Source organism: Dufourea novaeangliae, unplaced genomic scaffold (assembly GCF_001272555.1).
Source record: "Dufourea novaeangliae isolate 0120121106 unplaced genomic scaffold, ASM127255v1 scaffold149, whole genome shotgun sequence".
NCBI classification, from domain to species: Eukaryota; Metazoa; Arthropoda; class Insecta; order Hymenoptera; family Halictidae; genus Dufourea; species Dufourea novaeangliae.
Genome location: NW_015374025.1, coordinates 356,717 through 375,706, shown reverse-complemented (window position 1 = coordinate 375,706; position 18,990 = coordinate 356,717). Strand labels below are relative to the sequence as shown.

At 37.1% G+C, this 18,990-nt stretch overlaps 1 protein-coding gene across 1 annotated transcript in view; it reads right to left on the bottom strand.

The window, feature by feature from the left end:
- LOC107189269 (pikachurin-like) overlaps window positions 1-18,990 on the bottom strand; it is a 267,863-nt gene that overhangs the window by 32,631 nt on the left and 216,242 nt on the right. The window contains exon 7 of the mRNA XM_015577762.1: window positions 10,035-10,221. Coding sequence (XP_015433248.1) covers window positions 10,035-10,221 — 187 coding nt within the window. The remainder of the gene's footprint in view (window positions 1-10,034; window positions 10,222-18,990) is intronic.

Below are 18,990 nucleotides of genomic sequence, written 5' to 3'. Positions count from 1 at the left end.
TTTTGTATTCCCGTGAAACCATTTTACCGAGTTTCGTCGTTATCAAAATTGTCGACAACTTCGAAAATCTTTTCCGAAACGTTCGTCCGTTCGTTAACAGTACCATCGTTTCGAGACGGAAATACGTATACGGTATGTGGGAATGCACAGGACACATTTCCCGATGAAATAACATTCAAAAGTCGAGCGTAATCCGAAAGTCGCGAAGACGCCGAGATGAACGCATCCGGCAGGCGAGGATAGCTTCCGGTTAGGTATGCATTCAACGCGGCGTCGCGCGGAGACTTCTAGCTGCAACGACACGGAAACGATTTCTTTCGAAAGTAACTCGATTTCCCAGAAATTAAAGTTAAGTTCTGACGTTCGTAGCTGGGAAGAAACCGTCTCGATTCTATCCTCCTTAAGACGTCGATGAATATGAGTCAAGGCAAGCTCTCCGCGTATACTCGAAATGGTTCGCTTTCGAAAACTACTTATAAAACCTCTTTTCACTTGCTCTCTCTATCCATCGTACCCTCGTGAACCTAGTAAAGTAGGTATTCTACTTTTATACGAGTGAAAGGTAGAATTTCTTTTTCCAGTGTATGTATGTCTGTGTGTGTCTGTGCATTTTTTGTAGTTTTATAATGTTAAAGCCTTTTCTGGGGATACGAAACACTTTAAACGATTTGTTCACATTTTCGGAGGTCGAGCGTGGCTTTTTGTTTTGTGGTGAACTACGATTTATAAAATACACTGGTAGAATTTTCGAGTGGAATTGGAAGAACAGGGACGGTTCTGTGATATTTATCAAGACGACGTGGGTTATTATTCGATAGGTTAAGTGGCTGTTCTTCCTTGACATCGTTGGGGAACGTTGAACGTTTTATTTATACAATCGTTCTCGGGAGTACAATAGACCTTTATATAACAGGGGTTCGTGTAACACGATGGAAAAATTGTGGCACTGGTATAACATGGTAAAACAGACTCGTATAACATGGTAGATAAGTTTACTATTCCATCTTCTAATTAGAACTATCATATGAAGTATCTTTAATATTTATTTTAGATTTTTTATAATAAACCCTTACATCTGTTATAAGTATGTGTTTCTGTACGTACAGTGAGAGACAAAAGTGAACATACGAGTACACTTTCCAAGTATAGGATTCATTTATATTTATTTCTCTCAATATATAATCTAATATATTGAGTTGTATTAACTCTATTACATTGAGATCTGGTGACTGGAGGAGGATGTAATCGATTGAAAGTATTTTTCAGCAAACAATTTTTACCACTTTTGTTGTATATTTTGGTTCGCGGATCTCACTAAAAGATTTATGAATGCACTTGCAGCTGAATTTGATTTTAAATTATGTAAACATAAAAATTTGTCCACAGTGCATATTTATAGAAACCAACTGTCCTGCACCAGTTGCCATGCTAACCGAACGAACGAATTTTTTGGCCGCCTATTCATCCCGAATATGTTAAGAAAAAAAATGTGTAAAGAGAAGTGCAAAGAGAGGAGAAGAAAAGGAATAAAAGTAAGGGAAGAAACCTGAAAAAAACCGTTTGTAGAAAATAAATTAATTACATAACAATTAATGAAACTCTGACTTTACTGTTCAGTGTACGAGGGTTAAAAAGAAAATGTAAGAATTCGATATCTACGAATTGGCGAATTACAAACTGCAGGTTGAAAATATACTACCTTGTAACGCACTCTTCGTTATCGAACACGCGTATGTTAATTACCTCCGTTCCCGTTAATGGACTCAGCGATGATGGTGCCACGCTCGAAGCTTATTTACCGGGGGAACGCGTTAATATAAAAAGCGACTCGATGACAGGTCCCCATTCAATGTGTTTGTCGAGGAGGAATTTGGATGCCACGGCGGGACGATGATGCCGGCTGATAATTGATTAACGCTTGATAATTAACGTAGGGTCCTCGATGCGGAGGCATCGTCGCCTCCCGATTAGCCGCCTCTTGTCCCGACTTTGATGGTCGACTAATTACCCGTGACGAAAGTGTGCCACGGCGCGAAATTTCGTTTAACGCGTTCCCACGGACGCGTTGTCGTCGTCTTTATTGTCTTCTGGTGTTACGTTAATCAATGGACATGGGGGAACGATGGAATTCGCACCTTTGATCCCGAACACCATCCCCCTGTTTCGAAAAACCCTTGAATTCTTAAGGGGTGAGCCTGGTGTAAACTAAAAATGAACGAATTTTGGGGAATTTATTGTGCAGAAAGTATTAAATCAAACTTTTTGAAACTTTGAGAATACTTAATTGTACAATTAAACTGAATACAACAATTTTTATTTTTACGACAAATTCGTAAATATTATTGTTATAAGGAGTGTGCAGCCAGTGAGCAAACAAGGTGTCTGACGTCGGGGTATGAAACTAACAAAATATACACCAGCTGTCCCAGCTTTGCATGTACGTATTCTTTAACATCTTCTACATAGAATGAACCTACGTTAAAGTTAAAAAACGCAAAATTGAAAAATGATGACATTTTTTCAAAATAAGATAACTTTTTTAAAGCAAGGAATGCTAAAAAATATGATTTATTGAAACAATAAAATTATAAATGTAGTTTCATGCTGTGAAGAAGATGTTAAAAAATTTGTTGTGAAAATAAAAACTTCTGTATTCAGTTTAATTATACAATAAAGTATTCTCAAAGTTTCAAAGAGATTGGTTTTCTAATTTCTTTGCAAGAATTTCTCAAAAATTCATCCACTTTTAGTCCGTTTACAGCAGGTTCCCCCCTTAACATGTTCCGTGCTATATCTACCACTGGTGGTACACGCGATCTGAATGGAAAGTTTAACGTGTACCATCGGTGGTACATGTGGCACAGAATGTGATAATGTCGAACTGTAATTTAAAACAAGACCAACAGAATCTATTAACAAAAGACACACATTTTCGGTAATTTATGACATGAAGAACGAAATAAAGAGTGTCTGGCTACATACAGCCTTTTTCATTGTGTCACGGAACGTGTTAAGGTACAGGAAGATAAAAAGTCGTGGAAATTGTATTTTACCCTTTAACGGTGGAATTTTTTTTTGGAAATGTGTAACCATTTGATTCCTTTATTCTAATAGACGAAATATATTTTTTCATTTTTACCAAAAATTCAATTTTTATAGCAAAAGATATTTTATTTTTTCACATGAAAACGAAGAACGACAACCGAATTGACTGTGTATTGGCAATTATATTATCTCATTTCCGCATGACGCTAACTTTAATTTAATCACTTTAGCGAGGAGAAGTTATGTATTTGAGAAAAATTTTACAAATCGTATTACGATTACAATAGTAATACGATTATTAGTCTATTTCCATATTCGGTAGCATTGGCCCGGAAGATTTCATTCAAGGTTCGAACTGTATGACTTTGATGTTCGATGATTATACGAGAATATCGATTTTTCTATTTTGGTCCAGCTAGATTCGTAAAATGGACCACTGTGCAACGCCGTGTCCGCGTATGGCGGTGTAGGATTGCTCTAAAATACATTTTTGCACCATTTCTACTGTTATAAGAGAAACGTAGAACCCGAAGGGATGTGATTCTACATGTAATATTACATCTAAAGTGCAGAATAACATTTTCTAGTACGATGTTTCGTTTCCAATATAACAAATTTTCCAAATTAAGCATATGCATTCAGTGAGAATAAGTAGAAACAGAATGTCATTAACAGACGCGTTAACCAAGTTCTATTCAATTCCACGTATATCCAGTAGATTTTTAAATTCGATTTTCTCGAAAACGAAGCATCGTACGGAAATATGTTATTCTACATTTTTGACTTATTTTTGCATGTTACAATCACATTCTTTCGAGTTCTACCACTGGTTTCCATATTTCTATAATTTGGAACCAACTTTTCATAATCTGTCTACATATTGTTTAATTTCTTTTTCCAAACATATATATTATATTTAATACGTATCGACTGATTTAAGTACAATTTTCCTTAGTCTAACATCGCATTTGTACAATTGTTCAACGTAATATCGAATCTACGAAGAAACTTATACGTTCGAATACTACCGTTTCTGATCATATTTCGGAATCACCTGGTGTTTCGAGCCACAAAGCTTTACGAAAACACAGAAAACAGATTATTTCCGTATGATATGAATGTCGATTCGGCCGGAAACCGCGCGAGATGATCGCCGTAAATGGAGGAACCTTCCTTGCGGAATAAGTTTCACCCTGTTTGCTATTTCGCGGCGGGTTAATCGAATTACTTTCGGCGAATAAAGTACTATCCGGGCGAAAGAAACGGGCGAGAGTGAGAGAACGGCGCGGTAGTAAAAGGAAGTCGAGGTAGAACGTGACTCGTATGGACTCCGTAATAATGAATGGCCCAGACGATTTTTAAAGTTCCCTCCATCGAGGCCGGGGGGTTATCCACCCTCACAGGGCGAAATCGTCGGGTCGAAGTTTCTCAATTTACCGAGCGTCACCTCGTCTTTCTTTTCCTTTTCCTCTTTTTTTTTTTGTTCATTCACCCTTGATATAATTCCCCATGCGCCGGTAAAGGTAGACGAATGAAGACCGCGATACCGTTCGAGAACCTATTTGATACGTGTGTTAAGTTTTAAGTGGAGGAATCGAGTACTTTCTTCGGAAGTTCTGCTCCACTTTCACGGCTGGTATCGATTTCTTTACTATGCACGGTGGATTTTGCTGATCGAAAGCTCAAGATTTTAGGAATTGTTAGGATGGCCTCCAGGATGGTTTAAGATGAACTCACGGCGTGGTAATAATAAGTTATGCTTATTAATATGTTACTTAGAATTCAAAAAAGAGGTTTGAACGAAAAATGAACGTAAACTTTTATGAGAGCTCTGTTTTAAATAATGAAGGATGAATAATGCAAAGTTATTCATGCTGCAGTACCGAAATCAAAAGTGCAATAAAGAATAGACTTTATCACGGCGTGACCCCCAGGGATTTTCCAATTTACACCAGTACTAAACGTGACGTTAAAACACCGTGATTCATAATTAGTACGTTTCACAGGTGCATTTTGTTTCCGGCAGAGAAACCAAGCCTGTATCGGCTGGTCGAATTAACTCCTATATCGTGGTACACAACAGGTGTCACATGAATTTAGCCAGGGAGTCAACCAACTTTCATTGCACGCGGCCCCGATTTACCAACCAGTATCTTCATTTCCCTGTTCACGTTTTTAATACAAAACCCATGAATTTTGTAGATGAAATGTTGACAGACGGTCAATTGTCTGTTCTCGAATCGTCGAACTTTAAATATTGTATCTACGAGTATGAGTCGATAAATAGGTTCCATCCTACCCTCTAAAAAAATACGAACGAATAACACGAATCGTTTTAATATATTATATCGATAATCGTTATCCGGTTGTTGGGGGTCTTACTGTATCAGTCACTATCTATCGAGATTATAAAAATCAAGAACTGAAAATTGGAATTGAGAATATTTTTGGGATGACATCCCTAGGCGTTTATTGAGGTAACAAAATAAATCAAGGAATTATTTGATATCAAACAAGGTAACGGAATAATTCAAACAAGAATCGTTCGTTGGTTTGAACAAAATATCGAACAAATATTTGAAAATAATCGTTAATTACCCAAGACAACTTTTGATTTAACTCTGACGGTGGAATTTTGTGTATCTGCGTGCGTGATTAAAATCAATCAGTCACGAGTATTTCATCAAAGGCAGAGTAAACGCACCTACTGTAAATTTGAATTAGATTATAACAAAACGGAAAATATTACGGGTTGGTTTACTTAAAAAACCAATAATCTTATTGTTTCAAAATTCATTAATATAAGAAGTATTATTAATACAAACTTAAAAAATTTGTAATTAAAGAAAGTAGGAAGAATGCATATATGTACATGAAACCTTACATCATTTGATTCCTTTAGTGTACCTCTTTCAGACTCCGTGTGCATAATTATGCACATATATTTTTTATATTTTTTAAGAGTACTTGCAATCTACTTCGTTTCACTTGCTGTTGCTTTTTTAATACTGACAACATTTGTGAACATAATGTAAAATTGGCGCGGTAGTGTTTATCGGTTCCTGGGATATTTAATAATGAAGTCACCATAGCGAAGTCATCCGCGGTAAGACGAAGTAAGGTCGGTCTTCTTCAATTTGATATTATTTACTAAAGGTATTTTGAAAATCGATTATTTTGTATTTACATGATGAAAAGACAGAATGAAGTTGGTCACTTGCATCATTTGTTGTGTTTTACATGCCATAAAAATGGCAGTATAGTATATACCAATCAAAAACGGATGTGCATGATTATGCACATTTCTTTTCTGTCCAAATAAAAAAGGAAAATGAAAAAATTATTATTTTAATATTATTTGAACCTAAATAGAATAAGATATATGTAAAAACGTATTTTTTCTATCCTTTAGAATTAATTCAAGACTGGATGGGCTAATAAAAGAAATATGCTTTTCAATGTTTACAAAAATTTCAATTTTTATAACAAAATATATTTTACTTTTTCAGATGACGAGTATATGCGTCATTACCCAAAAAAGAGTAATTTCCTTATGACGAGTACACTCGTTAAACATCGTTAAAGGGTTAATATAATCATTTCCAAAACGTTTGATTAAAAAATTGAGAATAAAATATTAAAATTTTTATTTTTCGACAGTTGAAAGAATTTTTATTTTCCCTAAAATCTGACCATCTTGTTATTGTCTACCTCTAATTTCTTAAGGAATAGTGGCACATATGTGTACGTTCAGTTTTTCTTCATTCAAGTATGATTCCAAAGATACAATAAATATTATTGTGAATAAATACCTACTCGGAAATTCCATATTAAAAGAAAAAGATAACTTACCAACCGATTGTCATTAATATTCATAATTATACTTTGAAGTAGTTGAAAGAGAGTCTTAATAATTGAACCTCATAAATCACATAGTTTGGTAGTGCAATCTCTTTGATTTACAATTATCTAAGTTGATTTATCACCCGAGTAAAATTAAACTTAATTTTCCCTTAAGTATACAAATGTTATTTGCCCAACCCAAAATGAATGAATGTTTGTTTTTCATTTATAATTTAAAAAAAAAATTTTAAGCTGCAAATGTAATTTAATTTATTAGAAGTTTTGTCAATGGGTGTATGTAATGTAAATAAAAATCTACATCATCTTGTATTGCAGAAATGCATCTCAGTTGAGATTCTAAATGCTAATAATGAAAATGAAAAATAATAATTTGTCCCTGAAGAGGTTGAACTTCCCACCAGAAATATCTTCACGGGGTTTCAGAATCAAATGGAACAAGCAAATCGATTACTTACTTTCCCAAAGTAGGTAAAAGGATCGCGGAGCACATGCTCAGGTATACGCGAAACGAAGTCGCGACGAATGGAGAGATTCACGGGCGATTTACTTTGATTTCGTCCGCGGAGCATTTCCTTTATGCCCGTGGCCGTTTTCAGCGTCACCCGCACACACCACCCTTCTACTCTCCATTCGAGGACTTAGCCACGGCGAACACACGATGGCCAAAACATGCATTGCTCTCTGGGTATGCGCTCCTTTGATGTATTCTGCATTCTTACCCGAGAACCGGAGATATACAGGGTGTCCCAAAATAGCTTCGACTCCCGGAAATGCGGGGTTCCTGGCATGATTTGGAACAACTTTTTCCTTGGCAAAAATTTCATTCGAGGCTTTGTTAACGAGATATTAACGAAAAACCCCAACCAATCAGAGCGCGAGTCTACCGGCCGAGCATCCGCGGTAGCATTGGTTACCAATCGCAGCGCGTAGTTACCGTTATCTCGATGCTCGGCTGGTAGACTCGCGCTCTGATTGGTTGTGGTTTTTCGTTAATGTCTCGTTAACAAAGCCTCGTATGACATTTTTGCTAAGGAAAAGGTTGTTCTAAATCTACCCAGGAACGCCTCATTTCCGGGAGTCGAAGCTATTTTGGGACACCCTGTACACGAGGACGATTATCGGACGTCTATCGTCCGAAGAGAAACCGAGAATGCCCTTAAGAGCCTGTCTCTGGAGAGGTCACGCTTCGAAGGATTATATACCCGTGTCTCCTTGAGCCTTTCAATGGAGATTTGGTAGTCGATTGACCGGACTACGGGCGTTCCGAACGTTCCTAGATAAGGGAACCCGCGAATCCTCGATCGGTACATTGTCTCGGATTATTGGCTTCGCGTTTGAGACACGGAATATCGAATTCATCGACTGGTATTGGTATGCTTGTAACCCATTTGAATTCAGATTCACTACAGAGTCATTCGTTTACGTTGAAACATGTTCAGAACATTCGTGATCGTTAACGAATAAAATTGTTAACGAATAAATAGAAATTAGCAACCTCAAAATTGATTGAATTTTTAAATATACTGAACTTCAGATAATCAAGTGCATTATAAACGTTTAAAATTTGCTGTCCATGCCTTTTGTTAGCTAGCTCCACTGTCTGGTATTCACTGGTTATTTCTACTTACAGTGACCCGTGCCTCTCAATAATACGATGTCAATCGATAGGAGATAGTAAGATTGATGGAAATTGGATAATGTTTGCATTAAGAATCTTATAATGGCGACTTCGTCTGTCTGAAGAATTTACCAAGTCGCTCTAGATTTGCAATCTGCTTTTGCATATAAAATCACTTGCCTCCCCCATTACCCTAAGTCACCAGTAACAAAGTATCTTGTATATGTATAATCAATATGCTTCTAAAATGCAGAAGTTACGAGTTTTCAGGGCGTACTTTATATGGTCACCATATTCACTAGTTCGGGAATTATCACTAAAATAATTAAGTACAATTTCTGGAAAAATAATATATCGTGTAAAAATATCTCTTTTATACGAGAATATAAATATTGTTCCATAGAAATTTGAAAAAAGTTCAGAAAACAATAAAACTAGTCACCGATGTGTCAAGAAATGCAACCGCGAATCTGAAAAATATAATAAACTAAACAAGACAACAATTATCAGGATGAACTAAAATTCAAGGTATAAATAAGGCCAGAGAGATAGTACGGCTCAAAATAAGAGGAAAACGAAGAATAATGAAATTGCGCTTGCAGTTTCATTTTTCAGATAATCACATTTGAAAATCTGCTGGATACGCGTACAAGTGAATAGGACTTGACTAGCGTGCCTGTTCATTGCACTCCGTTTCTACTTACTACCACAGCGAATACACGTTTCGGATTAATTTTCAAATCCGATTTTCTCGGAAACGAAGCCTCTAACGCAATTTCGTTATTCTTGTTTTTCGTCTTATTTTGAGCAGTACTATCTCTCTGATCTCATTTGTTTCACGTATTTTGGCCTATCTTGTACGTGTTTTATGTAACAGACATCTATGCTGGAAGACACGGTCCAAAAATTGTTATATACACGTCATCGCATTAGTTCAAAAGCAGAGTTACTCTTTCACTACGACTATAATAATCGTCGAAGTAAAACTGACCGAATTGCCTAAAGTCCCATTTTGAAACAAGTTCTGTATTCTTAAGAAAAGTAACTTATATAACTGTCTATTTGAAATCAATTTTTTTTAATTTGAACGGAATACTTTATTTGAAACCTTTTATTCCCAGATATATTCAAAACAGAGTTTTTGCAAGAAACTGTATGTTTTTATTAGGTGAGCATAAAGTATCCTCCTCTAACAGTAGTCCACGTAACAGAAAAAGGGGTTGATATTACGAGGGTTATGAGTAGACTGTGAATTTTAATGCAAAATCGCATTTTATAAAGTAATTCACGAAACACGAACAAACCTAGGAACTTCATTTTTTCCTTACGTATCTTATTAAGTTAAGAATGAAATAGAAAGATTCGTTGCACTCAATGAAATTTTTGTCACTCATTGTATTTCACAGACGTCTAGACACTATAAATGCATAAAATCCGCAGTCTAGTTATGAGAGAGGATTCTAACCGGAAAGAGCAAAACGGCGTATAATTAGCAAGTCGTACTCACCGACGTCGAAACCGTTCGTCGCGTCCCCCTGCGGCGCTAGGGGGAAACGATAGTGGTGTTCATTGGCTTCCAGATGCCGGACACATCCCTTAAATCCGGTCCTCACCGGAAGTCGCTCGAGGCCGGTTGTGTTTCCGGGCCCGCCGACGAAGAGCGGCTCACGGAAGGTAATCCTTGCAAACAAGCCCTGCAATCAAATCCAAAATTGTCCGGTTTATAACTGCGCGAAGCGGTTATGGCACAATTCTCGCCGAATCGTTATCGTCATTTATTGGCGTAGCCAGGTTATCAGTCGAAAGGGGGCAGCAAAAATATTAACATACCGACTGCCACAGTGAAAAAGGCTGTACGTAGCCAGACACACTTTATTTTGTTTTTAAAGTCGTAAATGTGTCTGTCCCGGCGATGACATTTATCGAGCTTCTTCGAGAATTTGTCGACTTATCCCCAAAGCATCCTTTAATCGTACCGGAGAAACGGAACGAGATTTTCGCCGAGATGAATTTTCTCTTTTGTGAAACTTCCAACTCCTTTTATTATCAGGAGGTTTATGTTTCGAAATTGAAGGATATCCTTGTAAAGTAAGAAACCTGACGATGCCTTGAAAAGCAACACGCTTACCTACCTCGAAAAATTACAAGTCCTTGAAGTTAATAACAAGCGTAGAATAAGATGATTGAATTTTCAATAATAATCTTTCTGGCACGGTTAACATTTGTAGCTTCACTAATTGGTCAGAAAAAATCTGTAGGTACTCGATTTTCATTATATAACCAAACAATATTGAATACCATTCCCTGTTTGTGGCAAATGGAAAAATATTGCGTTCAATTGAGTGCCTTTATCGTAAAACAACGGTTTACAATGTAATTCGTACCCAAATCTGGTTACGATGCTCTGTTATTCAATTATTCATTGGCGCGTTTATTTCTTTTCACATAAATTCGAATTTTTCGTAATTACACACACCACACATTTCGTAAAATGTTTTTCTACAATCGGGAACGCCGCGAATTACATTCGTCGAGGGGGTAGCTAAAGGGGAGGGGGGCAAGGGACAAACTCGTTTTATGTTAACTAAATAAAGGCTCGCGAAATAATGATACGGTGTAATCGACTTTCGAGTTTTAATTCCATTCAAACACCGCTCCAAACTGCTTCCTAAAGCCTGTATCCGAGGGCTAAGCTTCTCGTTAACGATTTTAGAACTACACGGGGCGACTCGTTTTACTTAAAAAGTAAAACTGTCGTTCTTCCGAGTAGAATCGCGACAACCTTAACGGACATTCAATTAACCCAGATTTCGTTGAAATGAGGGACGAACCTAATTACAGGCAACTTTCGATCTGTATCTGCAGCTTATTGGATCTACCGGGAATATTCTGCTATTTTTCCATTCGCCTAATAACGAAAAAATGGCGGATTTCGTAACAATATTCGTGTTCTAGACTAAAGTTATGATAAACATATTTTATTAAAAATGAAACACACGAATTTTTCAGTTATACTTAACCCTCACCTAGCTGATGCTGGGTTAGATCTGACTCCTTCTTGTATTTGTAATGTAACGATAGTAAATACACTGCAATAATACTCAAAATGTACGAAATATGTATGCAAAATGTATCCTCTATACGAAAGTAGTATTTTTCGTGCTGTATCAAATCGATTCAAAATAAAATACATACGATACATAAATATCCAAATCCAATACATATGTTTTTCATACGCAGTGTAGTTTTCGATATTGAGAACTTAAGAAGTCAGAGCTGGGGAATATAGAGGGTAGACCAGATGAATAGGATCACTTACATATTTACTATATTTATCGTTGAGTGAGAAAACTTCTCAGGACAAAGTTGCTCTATTTCAAACGGCACATGTGTTTCACATTGTATTCTCGAGTGATATACCTTCTGGCCGGTACTTTGAAACTCGTAACATGACTCCGAATGAACAACCTTAAGGGAGAGCCTGGCATAAACAGCTAATAATGAACGAATTTTTGAGAATTTGTGAACAAAGTAATAAACCAATCTCTTTGAAACTTAGAGAATACTTTAATGTAGATTTAAACTGAATACAAAAATCTTTTTTTTTTTCACGACAAATCCATAAATATTATAATAGTTATAATGACTTATGTGCAGCCCGTGAGCAAAATAGGTGTTCCCCGCCGGGATACGTAATTAAAAAAATATTCAACTTCTGACCCAGCCTAGCATGTACATATTCTTTAACATCTTCTCCATAGCATAAACCTATTTTGAAGTTAAGAAATACAAAATTGAAAGAATGATGACATCTTTATAAAAAAACGGCAACTTTGTTCAAGTAAAAAATGCTAAAAAATATAATTTATCGAAACAATAAAATTATGAACGTAGATTCACGCTGCGAAGAAGATGTTAAAGAATACACATATACATGCGATGTCCTGTCAATTGGTTGAATATTTTTTGAGTTATATTCCCTAGCATGGAACACGCTTTTTCCTCTCTGGTTGCACATAAGTCCATATAACTATCATATTTATGATTTGTCGTGAAAATAAAACTGTTTGTATTCAGTTTAATTGTATCATAAAGTATTCTCAAAATTCCAAAGAGATTGGCTTAATAATTTCTTTACGAGAAATTCCCAAAAATTCATTCGTTTTTAGCCCGTTTACATCAGACTCCACCCTTAAGAGATGTGGCGCGTACGTAATTGCACATATAAAGCTTAAAGGTCGATGCCGTCGTTCTGCAGCTCATGAAACTTCCGCGGAAGTCCTTGGGCACTCAGCGAGGGTTAAATCTTTTGATCCGTCGACGGATTGGCCGTGTTGCGGAAAGTCCATCCGGCCAGGGGTATATCGCGGTAAAGCGAGCCGTCGACGGATCCGTCTGCATTGGTGAGCAACGAAAGCGAAACGGGTCCAATTAACATTGAGGACGCGGGAAATCTACGGGATATCAACGCAAATGAGACTCGGCCGGGTCGGGTCAAAAGATCTGCTCTTTCAGAAATTCAAATTCAACTTGCACCTCTATTACGTTTTGATGTTGGCGCGACGAAAGTTTACGTCGTTCGAGCACGCCTAAAATTCATTTCCGAAATGCAGAATAGACCGTCAATCTGCGGTAGAATGATCCTGTGAGATTAGAATAGTGAAATGGTATTTCGAAGACAATTGAAGAGTTCTGGTAGAAGACACTGTAAGTGCCAAAATAGAAACATTTTGTTCTTTTATTGCAAAAAGTTCTACGTGCCAAACGGAATACTGTAGTGTACAATGTAAGTGCAATTTCAAATTGTAAATAGTTACCAGTACACTGTAAGTGACGATTGAAACGTTATAATAAAACGTCAGATGATAGAGCTTGTTAAACAATGTAAAATTTTCCTCTATCATTTTCCCCGAATGCCATTTGGAACAGAGCTATAGCCAGGCCCAATTACTAAAATCACCCTACACAGAGTCTATTTAATCTTGCTTTGTCTAATAAAATTCGTATAATGCTCAACATAACATCAATTGCTGGTAAGAAAACGATCTTTTCACGTGCAACAATCTAATACGTTCCACAAACCTGTCACCATCTGCATCCCAACTCCTAGAACCAACCTCATCTAACCAAAAGTAAAACTCCCAGAGCACACTAAATTTTTAAGATCCGCAGAATCCATTAAATTTTTATAACAGAAACAAATGCCGAATTCGAAGTTTCGAAACGGGAACACGATGTCCCCGGTCTAAATCCCCGCGAATGACGAAACCAAAGTTCTCGATCGTGAATTCTGTCCACGTCGCCTTAACACCCTCCACCCCCCACACAACGTCATATAGCTTCCAGAAGGTGTTGCGTGACGTACAATTTATGTGCCTTTTCCTCTCGATCCGTCTCGTCGTTCCGTCGATTTTTCACGCGATGTAGAGCCTGTCTGCTCGATGCCTCGGGGCGGGGGTGTGGATCCGTGGCCGGAAGAAAAGGGAACAGGGAGGGATGATCCGTCGTTTGTAGGCGACTTTATAAGGCGGCACGATACAATCGGATTCCTCGATGCTTGTTCGAGAAGAGTGCCGTCTCTGGAGCACAGGCCCGACTTTACGATCAGCACGTCAGATGCAGTTAATCTGCTCCCCCTGTCCAACGAGGGAGGCTAATTTCCAACGACTTCGAGGATTTGTACACACTCCCGGTTTCGAGGAAAATGGGGACACACTGAGACCCGTTTTTTAATGAATTTTTCTGTAGGGAACTGCAAAGTGGGCCGTGGAGAAGGGTGTGTTCTTCCTTCTAAGCTGGCTTTTCGATTTTGATCCTCGGAGACCATTGACGGCTACATCGAACAAAAGATAGGGGATGAAATGCATCTCTGATGCGAGGACGTAATAATGTCATCGTGATTGGCGAAAGATACTAGGAGGATAGACAGTTTCAGATATATTACAAGAGGAAGCTTTAGCACAGTTTAGTTCACACAAAGGGTGTCCCACAAAACTGGGTTAAGGTATATTTTCAAAACAATGGGCGGTTGAAACAAAATTTCATTAGACAAATTGAAATGGTTTCATGTGATGCATCACATTTACAGTCACCTTTACTCTTTGTTAAATAGAACTATAAGTACATATGATTAATGTGTTTTTTTTTTAATCTCTAGAAAAAGTACTAGTACTAATTTAAAAGGTATTTGACTGAAATTTTACATTCTATTTGGACATAGATTGTAACGTTTCTTTTGTACGTCTACTCGTGTTTACTAATAACTCAATTATCTTTGTAAGCATTGGTCAGTTTGATATTTCGAAATATTGTTGTTAAAGGTCAGGATTTCGTATCTTTTAAATAAATGAATAAGAGTTCTGATCACAAAATGTCAAAACCTTACCAATTCAGAAGAGTGGCTGATCACGTATGCTGATCATTTTTCCAAACATATACCTTAATTCTTTTTTACAGATATATATTTCCTGTATCTTTTTTACTTTATACTGTTGAATGATTATCAATGTTTAGTAGGGTATGCTTCGTCGCATAGAGTCATTGAATTTCAGAACACGTGATTATCTCGCCGATGTAAAATGTGTTGAGATTATTATTAATACAGTAATTTCTCGATGAGTGCGACGTACTCGGGTCCACTTCGAAGCACTCATGGCAAGATCGCAAGGTTTCCAGCCTTTCATAAACTTGTTTCTTGCCCGACATCGAGCTTCTGTTCAGCTTCCGTTTACTCTCTTTTGATTGGTTCCACAGGGGAACTTTCCCAGTGGTGGGAATTACGCCGTTGCTCGTGTCGCATTCATCGAGGAATCACTATAGTAACATTTGCAGTGTCACTGGATAAAAACAATTTATTGTAATAGAAATAGATTTCCCCAAATATAACTGTCTATATTACCAACTGAAATACTGTGAAAGTACGAACAATATTACTCTACAAACTACTACAGAAGAGTATATTCACTGCAACATTGAAAACCATCATCATTCGTTAAATACAAAACGTATACGCAAACACATTGCAGTAGTCAAACAAATGAAAATATCTCCACGTATCACGGTTTTCGCATTTCTATCATACTCGTTTCCATCGTTTTCCCGTCACACATATATTCTGGTTGAAATTAAAACTTCAAACTGAAAAAAATGGGGGTAAAATCGGTACACGCACGCCAGCGTAGTATTCGTTTCATTAATATTAACTTTTTCATATGCCAACCGACGCGCTCGTCAAACACGAGTCATTAATTCCCCCGTACGGTCTCGTTTCGTTCCGCGATTGTTCGTTTCAGTTTTGACTTTCTCGCTAAACGCCACCAGCACCCAACCTCCCACCTCCACTGTTAATTGATTAAGCGAACAAATTCAGCTGAATAAATGAAGATGAAGCGAACGAAACGGTCGAGGCGGCTGGGCCGAGCTTGAATAAATGAAACAAGCGAAACAAATGAAAACGGCCGGAAGAGAGGGAGACGCGCGAAACAATTGATATGAATAAGCAAGCACGTTTCGAAATCGCCCGAAGAATTATACAGATCGACGGCCATGATAGAATGATACGGTACGGAAGAAATATGTATTTAAATTTCTAACTCTCGCGATATTCAACGATTTCTTTTCATTCTAATGGGGAATTTAACCCCAATTGATTGAGTAACTTTTTGGAAATTAATACTGACATGACCCATAAATACCGACGAATAAAAATAATGTAATTGCACAGTGGACTAGAATAAAAATTTAGCCTCTGAAATGATCAAAAACAAATTTCTTTTATTTTCCACACAAAAAATCACATTAACTCATTTTCAAGTTCCAAAGGTATTGTCTATGAATAAGGGCGGGCATGTGTGTGAAAAAAATTTTCAAACAAAATTTTTGATTTACCACGAGACCAAACTTAGATTTTCATTTTTACATAATACAATTTTACCATTTCGTATCTGTTAATTTTTTCATACTGTTAAGGTCAAAAATAATGTTTCCTTTTAAAACGGAGCTAATCTAAGGAGTCTGTTAATACTTTTCAAAGAATACGTAACATAGTGATGTTCATAATATAGTACGTATAAATGAAAAAATAGAGAAATCTTGTGAAATGACAGTTTTTACTAGTCTACTCCCAAATCCGTTTCACCCAAAATTACGGAAAATGAAAAGTAAATTACTGCAAATTAATGGAAAAATCAAGAAAAACCACATACAATCAATAATGATGACAATTCAGACAGATTTCGACAGTTTAAAAATCATTATGAAAAGCAATTTTTGCCTACTATTACATGTCGTGAATAATAAAAACAAAAAGATGTGAACAAAAAATATAATTGATCACGTAGCTAAATTTTATTTAAACCAATGATAAGATAGATAGACTAACATACAAAAACTACTTTACTTTTATTTAAATAATGAGCATTGAATTTTTTATATAAATTACGGCTTAAAGGGACCGTTTTAGACACCTTTCCCATAATAAAGACGTATTATTATTATTAAGTATTCCGTGGCGGTTGTACGGAGACCACCGACACTCTGGACCGTTTTATTATAGTCATCTTGTTACCCGTATCGCGAAATTGTTCCAACTGTCTTTCGTAAAAAAAAAATAAAGTGGAGAGAAAATATGAAGCAGCCGCGAAGAGTGCCCGGTCATTCTGTGACCCGTTACAGACTCGAGAAATTAGATACTCAAGAACCATGCTTTGTGTCTCAAGCCCGGCTTGCTCGCGCATTATACGTTGCTTTATTGTATAACGCTGGTTAAAAATTTTTCTCACCACTCGACGGTAACTTCTAACAGCAGCTTTCACCTGCCGTTAAAATTACACAGAACGACTGGATGTGTTAGCCAAAACAAACATTTTTTCTTCTCTGATAGACCGACTGAATTGTTGAAAAAGTATCGCTGTGTGGCAAGCTGATTTAAAACGTCGCGATTCACGAAGGTGAAAATATTTTTTCGGCAATATTAGAGTTTCACAGAGAATATTTCGCACCCCCTGGCGAAACAGTGTCACGAGTCCAAAAATGTTCAATTTTCATTTTATTTCATGACATATCCTTCCGATACGTAAATTCAGCATCCAGAAAATGTCACAAGTTGAAATTCAACAGTTCAAGCAAGATGGCGTCTACTATCACCTTGTTTAACTCTTTGCGGTCGTGTGTCTGTTCTCGGCTACCAGATTACACGTGTTTGGGATAACTACGACCGGAAACGGTTAATATACAGACTGTTAATGAAAATATGAGACAGTTTCACAGGGTGGATTTATAAATTCCGAACTAGCACAGAAATAAAAAGTGACGAAATTGCTTTCTTTTTTAAACATAAAGAAAATTAAATTTTTTGTTTTTTCCACTTATAAATTTGTTTTGCATTTAAGTATTTTAAAGTAGTTGAAAATGTTACTCTATCAAATTCAAATGATAAAATTGATAAAAAGTTTAAAGCGCGGATGTAACCTCAAGTTAAATTTAGGAATCAAATAAATTAATGACATCAAGTGACGAAACAATTGAGAAGTAGAATCAAGAGAGAAGACCTTAATTCAGTATATGGTGGGCGTAAGTATTCACTACCCCCCCCCCCCCATTAGTATTATCAGCATTGAATTGTGAATATGTAGAAAAATGCTCAGAGGAAGAAATTTTATTATTTTCAAAAACAGTACGATAGTTTATATCGATTTTGAAGATTTGCAATAATTTTACAGTAACAAAGGTTTACAAAAAAACTTACTATGCGATAACGAGGTACAACGTTTTTCCTGAAGGATTATAGGCCCGAACAAGATATGTCTCAACATAAAAGGTTTACAGTAAGGATGCAAATGGCATAAAATGCGTTCCCTTCTGTGTTTCGACTATCTCATGGCCATAGCAAGAAAAATATAAGTAATCGCCGAGGACGGCGTACGTAAAGAGAGGAGGAGGGGAGAAAAAGAGAGAAAGAGAAAGGAGAAAAATAGAGGAGGGTCGGTAGTTGGCTCCTCTAATTACGACGCTGTAGTTAGGACACCGAGTGCTTAATGGTACTTCGGGATAAAGTGGGCTCGGTTCGCGGACCCATTCGCCGGCTGATTTTAAAGGCAATTAAACCCGCCCTCCCAGGAAAAACAGACGAACCACCGCCTTTGAGTGACGATCTTGAGAACCAACCATCGATTATCGTTTCTTTTATCGAGCTTTCTTAGCGGGCGAGGTATTAAGGCGGCCTCAAACGGCGCGTGGCTCAGCGAGTTTGTCCCCTCGTCGGTAAGTGGCGACGAAGGCGAAACTGTCGGACCGCGGTCGTTATCACGTTCGCAGAGCCTGGTTTCAAAGTGAAAAAACGGCCACTGTTCAACAATTTTTATTTCGTCGCTGTTTACAGATGAGGAGACTGACTCGATAAACCACGCGCTGTGTGAGGTGGTATGAGGCCGTATGAGACGGTATGAGGCGATATGAGGCTGTGT